The sequence below is a fragment of the Oncorhynchus gorbuscha genome, linkage group LG13, assembly GCF_021184085.1.
Source record: "Oncorhynchus gorbuscha isolate QuinsamMale2020 ecotype Even-year linkage group LG13, OgorEven_v1.0, whole genome shotgun sequence".
In the NCBI taxonomy this organism is placed as follows: domain Eukaryota; kingdom Metazoa; phylum Chordata; class Actinopteri; order Salmoniformes; family Salmonidae; genus Oncorhynchus; species Oncorhynchus gorbuscha.
This window is the reverse complement of record NC_060185.1, coordinates 5,164,494-5,177,606: the sequence shown is the minus strand read 5'-3', so window position 1 is coordinate 5,177,606 and position 13,113 is coordinate 5,164,494. Positions and strand designations below refer to the sequence as shown.

The 13,113-nt window shown below is 38.5% G+C and overlaps 1 protein-coding gene across 1 annotated transcript in view; it reads right to left on the bottom strand.

Annotated features, from left to right (window-relative positions):
- Positions 1–13,113, bottom strand: part of cog6 (component of oligomeric golgi complex 6) — a 138,134-nt gene that overhangs the window by 35,845 nt on the left and 89,176 nt on the right. Inside the window, exons 13-14 of the mRNA XM_046293626.1 lie at positions 11,496–11,627; positions 8,675–8,842 (exon numbers count right to left, since the gene is read on the bottom strand). Coding sequence (XP_046149582.1) covers positions 8,675–8,842; positions 11,496–11,627 — 300 coding nt within the window. The remainder of the gene's footprint in view (positions 1–8,674; positions 8,843–11,495; positions 11,628–13,113) is intronic.

Below are 13,113 nucleotides of genomic sequence, written 5' to 3'. Positions count from 1 at the left end.
ACTGTTGTTAGAACAGAATACATCATGTATTTAATGTTACTATGGCTACTGTTCTGGAACAGAATACATCATGTATTTAATGTTACTATGGCTACTGTTCTAGAACAGAATACATCATGTATTTAATGTTACTATGGCTACTGTTCTATAACAGAATACATCATGTATTTAATGTTACTATGGCTACTGTTCTAGAACAGAATACATCATGTATTTAATGTTACTATGGCTACTGTTCTGGAACAGAATACATCATGTATTTAATGTTACTATGGCTACTGTTCTGGAACAGAATACATCATGTATTTAATGTTACTATGGCTACTGTTCTGGAACAGAATACATCATGTATTTAATGTTACTATGGCTACTGTTGTTGGAACAGAATACATCATGTATTTAATGTTACTATGGCTACTGTTCTATAACAGAATACATCATGTATTTAATGTTACTATGGCTACTGTTGTTGGAACAGAATACATCATGTATTTAATGTTACTATGGCTACTGTTCTGGAACAGAATACATCATGTATTTAATGTTACTATGGCTACTGTTCTGGAACAGAATACATCATGTATTTAATGTTACTATGGCTACTGTTCTGGAACAGAATACATCATGTATTTAATGTTACTATGGCTACTGTTCTAGAACAGAATACATCATGTATTTAATGTTACTATGGCTACTGTTCTGGAACAGAATACATCATGTATTTAATGTTACTATGGCTACTGTTCTGGAACAGAATACATCATGTATTTAATGTTACTATGGCTACTGTTCTGGAACAGAATACATCATGTATTTAATGTTACTATGGCTACTGTTCTATAACAGAATACATCATGTATTTAATGTTACTATGGCTACTGTTCTGGAACAGAATACATCATGTATTTAATGTTACTATGGCTACTGTTGTTGGAACAGAATACATCATGTATTTAATGTTACTATGGCTACTGTTCTATAACAGAATACATCATGTATTTAATGTTACTATGGCTACTGTTCTATAACAGAATACATCATGTATTTAATGTTACTATGGCTACTGTTGTTGGAACAGAATACATCATGTATTTAATGTTACTATGGCTACTGTTCTATAACAGAATACATCATGTATTTAATGTTACTATGGCTACTGTTCTGGAACAGAATACATCATGTATTTAATGTTACTATGGCTACTGTTCTGGAACAGAATACATCATGTATTTAATGTTACTATGGCTACTGTTCTATAACAGAATACATCATGTATTTAATGTTACTATGGCTACTGTTCTGGAACAGAATACATCATGTATTTAATGTTACTATGGCTACTGTTCTGGAACAGAATACATCATGTATTTAATGTTACTATGGCTACTGTTCTAGAACAGAATACATCATGTATTTAATGTTACTATGGCTACTGTTCTAGAACAGAATACATCATGTATTTAATGTTACTATGGCTACTGTTGTTAGAACAGAATACATCATGTATTTAATGTTACTATGGCTACTGTTCTAGAACAGAATACATCATGTATTTAATGTTACTATGGCTACTGTTCTGGAACAGAATACATCATGTATTTAATGTTACTATGGCTACTGTTGTTAGAACAGAATACATCATGTATTTAATGTTACTATGGCTACTGTTGTTAGAACAGAATACATCATGTATTTAATGTTACTATGGCTACTGTTCTAGAACAGAATACATCATGTATTTAATGTTACTATGGTTACTGTTCTATAACAGAATACATCATGTATTTAATGTTACTATGGCTACTGTTGTTAGAACAGAATACATCATGTATTTAATGTTACTATGGCTACTGTTCTGGAACAGAATACATCATGTATTTAATGTTACTATGGCTACTGTTCTAGAACAGAATACATCATGTATTTAATGTTACTATGGCTACTGTTCTATAACAGAATACATCATGTATTTAATGTTACTATGGCTACTGTTCTATAACAGAATACATCATGTATTTAATGTTACTATGGCTACTGTTCTGGAACAGAATACATCATGTATTTAATGTTACTATGGCTACTGTTCTGGAACAGAATACATCATGTATTTAATGTTACTATGGCTACTGTTCTGGAACAGAATACATCATGTATTTAATGTTACTATGGCTACTGTTCTGGAACAGAATACATCATGTATTTAATGTTACTATGGCTACTGTTCTGGAACAGAATACATCATGTATTTAATGTTACTATGGCTACTGTTCTGGAACAGAATACATCATGTATTTAATGTTACTATGGCTACTGTTCTGGAACAGAATACATCATGTATTTAATGTTACTATGGCTACTGTTCTGGAACAGAATACATCATGTATTTAATGTTACTATGGCTACTGTTCTATAACAGAATACATCATGTATTTAATGTTACTATGGCTACTGTTCTGGAACAGAATACATCATGTATTTAATGTTACTATGGCTACTGTTCTGGAACAGAATACATCATGTATTTAATGTTACTATGGCTACTGTTCTGGAACAGAATACATCATGTATTTAATGTTACTATGGCTACTGTTCTGGTATTTAAACAGAATACATCATGTATTTAATGTTACTATGGCTACTGTTCTGGAACAGAATACATCATGTATTTAATGTTACTATGGCTACTGTTCTGGAACAGAATACATCATGTATTTAATGTTACTATGGCTACTGTTCTGGAACAGAATACATCATGTATTTAATGTTACTATGGCTACTGTTCTGGAACAGAATACATCATGTATTTAATGTTACTATGGCTACTGTTCTAGAACAGAATACATCATGTATTTAATGTTACTATGGCTACTGTTCTTAACAGAATACATCATGTATTTAATGTTACTATGGCTACTGTTCTGGAACAGAATACATCATGTATTTAATGTTACTATGGCTACTGTTGTTAGAACAGAATACATCATGTATTTAATGTTACTATGGCTACTGTTCTGGAACAGAATACATCATGTATTTAATGTTACTATGGCTACTGTTCTGGAACAGAATACATCATGTATTTAATGTTACTATGGCTACTGTTCTGGAACAGAATACATCATGTATTTAATGTTACTATGGCTACTGTTCTGGAACAGAATACATCATGTATTTAATGTTACTATGGCTACTGTTCTGGAACAGAATACATCATGTATTTAATGTTACTATGGCTACTGTTCTAGAACAGAATACATCATGTATTTAATGTTACTATGGCTACTGTTCTGGAACAGAATACATCATGTATTTAATGTTACTATGGCTACTGTTCTGGAACAGAATACATCATGTATTTAATGTTACTATGGCTACTGTTCTGGAACAGAATACATCATGTATTTAATGTTACTATGGCTACTGTTCTGGAACAGAATACATCATGTATTTAATGTTACTATGGCTACTGTTCTGGAACAGAATACATCATGTATTTAATGTTACTATGGCTACTGTTCTGGAACAGAATACATCATGTATTTAATGTTACTATGGCTACTGTTCTAGAACAGAATACATCATGTATTTAATGTTACTATGGCTACTGTTCTGGAACAGAATACATCATGTATTTAATGTTACTATGGCTACTGTTCTGGAACAGAATACATCATATTTATTTAATGTTACTATGGCTACTGTTCTGGAACAGAATACATCATGTATTTAATGTTACTATGGCTACTGTTCTGGAACAGAATACATCATGTATTTAATGTTACTATGGCTACTGTTCTGGAACAGAATACATCATGTATTTAATGTTACTATGGCTACTGTTGTTAGAACAGAATACATCATGTATTTAATGTTACTATGGCTACTGTTCTGGAACAGAATACATCATGTATTTAATGTTACTATGGCTACTGTTCTAGAACAGAATACATCATGTATTTAATGTTACTATGGCTACTGTTCTAGAACAGAATACATCATGTATTTAATGTTACTATGGCTACTGTTCTGGAACAGAATACATCATGTATTTAATGTTACTATGGCTACTGTTCTATAACAGAATACATCATGTATTTAATGTTACTATGGCTACTGTTCTGGAACAGAATACATCATGTATTTAATGTTACTATGGCTACTGTTCTGGAACAGAATACATCATGTATTTAATGTTACTATGGCTACTGCAGAATACATGTATTTAATGTTACTATGGCTACTGTTCTGGAACAGAATACATCATGTATTTAATGTTACTATGGCTACTGTTCTATAACAGAATACATCATGTATTTAATGTTACTATGGCTACTGTTGTTAGAACAGAATACATCATGTATTTAATGTTACTATGGCTACTGTTCTAGAACAGAATACATCATGTATTTAATGTTACTATGGCTACTGTTGTTAGAACAGAATACATCATGTATTTAATGTTACTATGGCTACTGTTCTATAACAGAATACATCATGTATTTAATGTTACTATGGCTACTGTTCTGGAACAGAATACATCATGTATTTAATGTTACTATGGCTACTGTTGTTAGAACAGAATACATCATGTATTTAATGTTACTATGGCTACTGTTCTAGAACAGAATACATCATGTATTTAATGTTACTATGGCTACTGTTCTAGAACAGAATACATCATGTATTTAATGTTACTATGGCTACTGTTCTGGAACAGAATACATCATGTATTTAATGTTACTATGGCTACTGTTCTATAACAGAATACATCATGTATTTAATGTTACTATGGCTACTGTTCTATAACAGAATACATCATGTATTTAATGTTACTATGGCTACTGTTCTATAACAGAATACATCATGTATTTAATGTTACTATGGCTACTGTTCTAGAACAGAATACATCATGTATTTAATGTTACTATGGTTACTGTTCTATAACAGAATACATCATGTATTTAATGTTACTATGGTTACTGTTGTTGGAACAGAATACATCATGTATTTAATGTTACTATGGCTACTGTTCTGGAACAGAATACATCATGTATTTAATGTTACTATGGCTACTGTTCTATAACAGAATACATCATGTATTTAATGTTACTATGGCTACTGTTCTATAACAGAATACATCATGTATTTAATGTTACTATGGCTACTGTTCTATAACAGAATACATCATGTATTTAATGTTACTATGGTTACTGTTCTGGAACAGAATACATCATGTATTTAATGTTACTATGGTTACTGTTCTGGAACAGAATACATCATGTATTTAATGTTACTATGGCTACTGTTCTATAACAGAATACATCATGTATTTAATGTTACTATGGCTACTGTTCTGGAACAGAATACATCATGTATTTAATGTTACTATGGTTACTGTTCTGGAACAGAATACATCATGTATTTAATGTTACTATGGCTACTGTTCTATAACAGAATACATCATGTATTTAATGTTACTATGGTTACTGTTCTGGAACAGAATACATCATGTATTTAATGTTACTATGGCTACTGTTCTATAACAGAATACATCATGTATTTAATGTTACTATGGCTACTGTTCTGGAACAGAATACATCATGTATTTAATGTTACTATGGTTACTGTTCTGGAACAGAATACATCATGTATTTAATGTTACTATGGCTACTGTTCTATAACAGAATACATCATGTATTTAATGTTACTATGGTTACTGTTCTATAACAGAATACATCATGTATTTAATGTTACTACGGCTACTGTTCTGGAACAGAATACATCATGTATTTAATGTTACTATGGCTACTGTTCTATAACAGAATACATCATGTATTTAATGTTACTATGGCTACTGTTCTATAACAGAATACATCATGTATTTAATGTTACTATGGCTACTGTTCTGGAACAGAATACATCATGTATTTAATGTTACTATGGCTACTGTTCTGGAACAGAATACATCATGTATTTAATGTTACTATGGCTACTGTTCTGGAACAGAATACATCATGTATTTAATGTTACTATGGCTACTGTTCTGGAACAGAATACATCATGTATTTAATGTTACTATGGCTACTGTTGTTAGAACAGAATACATCATGTATTTAATGTTACTATGGCTACTGTTCTGGAACAGAATACATCATGTATTTAATGTTACTATGGCTACTGTTCTGGAACAGAATACATCATGTATTTAATGTTACTATGGCTACTGTTGTTAGAACAGAATACATCATGTATTTAATGTTACTATGGCTACTGTTCTATAACAGAATACATCATGTATTTAATGTTACTATGGCTACTGTTCTGGAACAGAATACATCATGTATTTAATGTTACTATGGCTACTGTTCTGGAACAGAATACATCATGTATTTAATGTTACTATGGCTACTGTTCTGGAACAGAATACATCATGTATTTAATGTTACTATGGCTACTGTTCTGGAACAGAATACATCATGTATTTAATGTTACTATGGCTACTGTTCTGGAACAGAATACATCATGTATTTAATGTTACTATGGCTACTGTTCTATAACAGAATACATCATGTATTTAATGTTACTATGGCTACTGTTCTGGAACAGAATACATCATGTATTTAATGTTACTATGGCTACTGTTCTGGAACAGAATACATCATGTATTTAATGTTACTATGGCTACTGTTGTTAGAACAGAATACATCATGTATTTAATGTTACTATGGCTACTGTTCTATAACAGAATACATCATGTATTTAATGTTACTATGGCTACTGTTCTATAACAGAATACATCATGTATTTAATGTTACTATGGCTACTGTTCTGGAACAGAATACATCATGTATTTAATGTTACTATGGCTACTGTTCTGGAACAGAATACATCATGTATTTAATGTTACTATGGCTACTGTTCTATAACAGAATACATCATGTATTTAATGTTACTATGGCTACTGTTCTGGAACAGAATACATCATGTATTTAATGTTACTATGGCTACTGTTCTATAACAGAATACATCATGTATTTAATGTTACTATGGCTACTGTTGTTAGAACAGAATACATCATGTATTTAATGTTACTATGGCTACTGTTCTAGAACAGAATACATCATGTATTTAATGTTACTATGGCTACTGTTGTTAGAACAGAATACATCATGTATTTAATGTTACTATGGCTACTGTTCTATAACAGAATACATCATGTATTTAATGTTACTATGGCTACTGTTCTGGAACAGAATACATCATGTATTTAATGTTACTATGGCTACTGTTGTTAGAACAGAATACATCATGTATTTAATGTTACTATGGCTACTGTTCTAGAACAGAATACATCATGTATTTAATGTTACTATGGCTACTGTTCTAGAACAGAATACATCATGTATTTAATGTTACTATGGCTACTGTTCTGGAACAGAATACATCATGTATTTAATGTTACTATGGCTACTGTTCTATAACAGAATACATCATGTATTTAATGTTACTATGGCTACTGTTCTATAACAGAATACATCATGTATTTAATGTTACTATGGCTACTGTTCTATAACAGAATACATCATGTATTTAATGTTACTATGGCTACTGTTCTAGAACAGAATACATCATGTATTTAATGTTACTATGGTTACTGTTCTATAACAGAATACATCATGTATTTAATGTTACTATGGTTACTGTTGTTGGAACAGAATACATCATGTATTTAATGTTACTATGGCTACTGTTCTGGAACAGAATACATCATGTATTTAATGTTACTATGGCTACTGTTCTATAACAGAATACATCATGTATTTAATGTTACTATGGCTACTGTTCTATAACAGAATACATCATGTATTTAATGTTACTATGGCTACTGTTCTATAACAGAATACATCATGTATTTAATGTTACTATGGTTACTGTTCTGGAACAGAATACATCATGTATTTAATGTTACTATGGTTACTGTTCTGGAACAGAATACATCATGTATTTAATGTTACTATGGCTACTGTTCTATAACAGAATACATCATGTATTTAATGTTACTATGGCTACTGTTCTGGAACAGAATACATCATGTATTTAATGTTACTATGGTTACTGTTCTGGAACAGAATACATCATGTATTTAATGTTACTATGGCTACTGTTCTAGAACAGAATACATCATGTATTTAATGTTACTATGGTTACTGTTCTGGAACAGAATACATCATGTATTTAATGTTACTATGGCTACTGTTCTGGAACAGAATACATCATGTATTTAATGTTACTATGGCTACTGTTGTTGGAACAGAATACATCATGTATTTAATGTTACTATGGCTACTGTTCTATAACAGAATACATCATGTATTTAATGTTACTATGGCTACTGTTCTGGAACAGAACACGTTAAGACAGTTCAATCACTGGCTGGAGTAGTATTCACTAAATTAGGCCTAAACATCAAATAGAATATATTCTGTAACGTCTATAAGGTGACGTCCACATGTTTCAGGCACGTCAAGGGACAGACAACTTTTCTACAACACTGATGGCCAGTTTCCCGGAGACAGATTGAGTTGTAGTCCTGAACTCTCCTTAGTCCAGCACGAGGCCTCATCTGTCTTTTGGAAACTGGCCATCAGTGCTCCAACAAATACCAGTTCAGTACCTGGAACTCCAGCATCTCCAGCCTCTTGTCTGTGAACTCAAACAGAGCCAGGGTGGTCTTCATCACATACAGAGAGTTCACCATGTACACCGCCATGTCTGCAATGCCGAGGTTACTGGCCGACACTGTACACAGCTGGAGCAGGGGGTCCAGGATACAAGACAACACCTAACAGAGAGACAGACAGACAGGTTACTGGCCGACACTGTACACAGCTGGAGCAGGGGGTCCAGGATACAAGACAACACCTAACAGAGAGACAGACAGACAGGTTACTGGCCGACACTGTACACAGCTGGAGCAGGGGGTCCAGGATACTAGACAACACCTAACAGAGAGACAGACAGGTTACTGGCCGACACTGTACACAGCTGGAGCAGGGGGTCCAGGATACAAGACAACACCTAACAGAGAGACAGACAGACAGGTTACTGGCCGACACTGTACACAGCTGGAGCAGGGGGTCCAGGATACAAGACAACACCTAACAGAGAGACAGACAGACAGGTTACTGGCCGACACTGTACACAGCTGGAGCAGGGGGTCCAGGATACTAGACAACACCTAACAGAGAGACAGACAGGTTACTGGCCGACACTGTACACAGCTGGAGCAGGGGGTCCAGGATACAAGACAACACCTAACAGAGAGACAGACAGACAGGTTACTGGCTGACACTGTACACAGCTGGAGCAGGGGGTCCAGGATACTAGACAACACCTAACAGAGAGACAGACAGACAGGTTACTGGCCGACACTGTACACAGCTGGAGCAGGGGGTCCAGGATACAAGACAACACCTAACAGAGAGACAGACAGACAGGTTACTGGCTGACACTGTACACAGCTGGAGCAGGGGGTCCAGGATACTAGACAACACCTAACAGAGAGACAGACAGACAGGTTACTGGCTGACACTGTACACAGCTGGAGCAGGGGGTCCAGGATACTAGACAACACCTAACAGAGAGACAGACAGGTTACTGGCCGACACTGTACACAGCTGGAGCAGGGGGTCCAGGATACAAGACAACACCTAACAGAGAGACAGACAGGTTACTGGCCGACACTGTACACAGCTGGAGCAGGGGGTCCAGGATACAAGACAACACCTAACAGAGAGACAGACAGACAGGTTACTGGCCGACACTGTACACAGCTGGAGCAGGGGGTCCAGGATACAAGACAACACCTAACAGAGAGACAGACAGACAGGTTACTGGCCGACACTGTACACAGCTGGAGCAGGGGGTCCAGGATACAAGACAACACCTAACAGAGAGACAGACAGACAGGTTACTGGCCGACACTGTACACAGCTGGAGCAGGGGGTCCAGGATACAAGACAACATCTTACAGAGAGGGTAGAGGACATTAACCTGAGGGTAGAGGACATTAACCTGAGGGCAGAGGACATTAACCTGAGGGCAGAGGACATTAACCTGAGGGTAGAGGACATTAACCTGAGGGCAGAGGACATTAACCTGAGGGCAGAGGACATTAACCTGAGGGCAGAGGACATTAACCTGAGGGCAGAGGACATTAACCTGAGGGCAGAGGACATTAACCTGAGGGTAGAGGACATTAACCTGAGGGTAGAGGACATTAACCTGAGGGTAGAGGACATTAACCTGAGGGCAGAGGACATTAACCTAACCTGAGGGCAGAGGACATTAACCTGAGGGCAGAGGACATTAACCTGAGGGTAGAGGACATTAACCTGAGGGTAGAGGACATTAACCTGAGGGTAGAGGACATTAACCTGAGGGTAGAGGACATTAACCTGAGGGTAGAGGACATTAACCTGAGGGTAGAGGACATTAACCTGAGGGTAGAGGACATTAACCTGAGGGTAGAGGACATTAACCTGAGGGTAGAGGACATTAACCTGAGGGTAGAGGACATTAACCTGAGGGTAGAGGACATTAACCTGAGGGTAGAGGACATTAACCTGAGGGCAGAGGACATTAACCTAACCTGAGGGCAGAGGACATTAACCTGAGGGCAGAGGACATTAACCTGAGGGTAGAGGACATTAACCTGAGGGTAGAGGACATTAACCTGAGGGTAGAGGACATTAACCTGAGGGCAGAGGACATTAACCTGAGGGCAGAGGACATTAACCTGAGGGCAGAGGACATTAACCTGAGGGTAGAGGACATTAACCTGAGGGTAGAGGACATTAACCTGAGGGTAGAGGACATTAACCTGAGGGTAGAGGACATTAACCTGAGGGTAGAGGACATTAACCTGAGGGTAGAGGACATTAACCTGAGGGTAGAGGACATTAACCTGAGGGTAGAGGACATTAACCTGAGGGTAGAGGACATTACATTAACCTGAGGGTAGAGGACATTAACCTGAGGGTAGAGGACATTAACCTGAGGGTAGAGGACATTAACCTGAGGGTAGAGGACATTAACCTGAGGGTAGAGGACATTAACCTGAGGGTAGAGGACATTAACCTGAGGGTAGAGGACATTAACCTGAGGGTAGAGGACATTAACCTGAGGGTAGAGGACATTAACCTGAGGGTAGAGGACATTAACCTGAGGGTAGAGGACATTAACCTGAGGGTAGAGGACATTAACCTGAGGGTAGAGGACATTAACCTGAGGGCAGAGGACATTAACCTGAGGGCAGAGGACATTAACCTGAGGGCAGAGGACATTAACCTGAGGGTAGAGGACATTAACCTGAGGGTAGAGGACATTAACCTGAGGTTAGAGGACATTAACCTGAGGGTAGAGGACATTAACCTGAGGGTAGAGGACATTAACCTGAGGGTAGAGGACATTAACCTGAGGGCAGAGGACATTACCTGAGCAAAGTCAGCCTGGCGAGCGTCCAGAGGAACTACAGAGGAGTCATGAGAGGCCAACACCTCCCTCAGGAGAGCCAGGGTCTGGGTCAGAGAGGAGGTGGGGCCCAGATCTGGAGGGGGGAGCTCCACCTGGAGGGAGGAAGAGGAGGTGATTAGAGGGAGGGGTAGGAGGAAAGGGAAGAGGTGGTTAGAGGGAGGGGTAGGAGGAGGGAGGTGTTAGAGGGAGGAGGAGGAGAAGGGAGGGGTTAGAGGGAGGAGTAGGAGGAGGAGGAGGGTAGGGTAGGAGAGTGGGGTTAGAGGGAGGAGTAGGAGGAGGAGGGAGGGGTAGGAGAGAGGGGTTAGAGGGAGGAGTAGGAGAGAGGGGTTAGAGGGAGGAGGAGGAGGAAGGGGTTAGAGGGAGGAGTAGGAGGAGGAGGAGGGTGGGGTAGGAGAGAGGGGTTAGAGGGAGGAGTAGGAGGGAGGGGTTAGAGGGAGGAGGAGGAGGAGGAGGAGGAGGGAGGGGTTAGAGGGAGCAGGAGGAGGAGGGAGGGGTTAGAGGGAGCAGGAGGAGGAGGGAGGGGTTAGAGGGAGGTGTAGGAGGAGGGAGGGGTTAGAGGGAGGAGGAGGAGGAGGAGGGAGGGATTAGAGGGAGGAGGAGGAGGAGGAGGGAGGGATTAGAGGGAGGAGGAGGAGGAGGAGGGATTAGAGGGAGGAGGAGGAGGAGGAGGGATTAGAGGGAGGAGGAGGAGGAGGAGGGATTAGAGGGAGGAGGAGGAGGAGGAGGAGGGAGGGATTAGAGGGAGGAGGAGGGAGGGGTTAGAGAAACAATTCAACCACTTACGCTACAGTTCCTCCTTCATAGCTACCATGGCCATGCTCCTCTCCTCTCTACCCCTCTCCTCCTCCCTCCATCTCTCCTCCCTCAAACTCTCCTCATCCCTCCTCCCTCCATCCCTCCTCCCTCCATCCCTCCTCCCTCCATCTCTCACCCTCTCCATCCCTCCATCTCTCCTCCCTCAAACTCTCCCCATCCCTCCTCCCTCAAACTCTCCCCATCCCTCCTCCCTCCATCTCTCCTCCTCTCCATTCCTCCTCCCTCCATCCCTCTCCATCTCTCCTCCTCTCCATCTAATACATGTGATTAGTAAAAGTCAGTGTCCCTGGTATTAGCTGGTGTGGAGAAGGTAACAAAGTAGCAGCCTAAACCCCAAGGCCGATAGATTAGAGAGGTGTTGAGGGTTGTTAGTGTGATTCATGCTATTGATCTGATAGCAGCTAGTGTTGTTTGGACTGAGGCCTGTCCGTGATCCGGGATATTTGGACTCCAATTTGAGGAAACGGGCTGCTGTTTCTCAGTCCCAACTGGTAACTACCAGCTCTCCTCACAAACGGTCCCAAACGGTGACCTTATTCCCTGTATAGGGCACACTACTTTAGACCAAAGCACTATGGGCCCTGGTCAAAAGCAGTGCTCTATATAGTGAATTAGGGGCCCGTTTAGGTCTGCATGTCTTACAGGAATAGGCCTGTTGTCTGTGAGGGTGGAGAAACAACATGTTTCTCCACATCCTATTGAACGACTACTGCACCAGCATGTCATTAGCTTGGGCACAGGAACATTTCAAACACTTTTTGT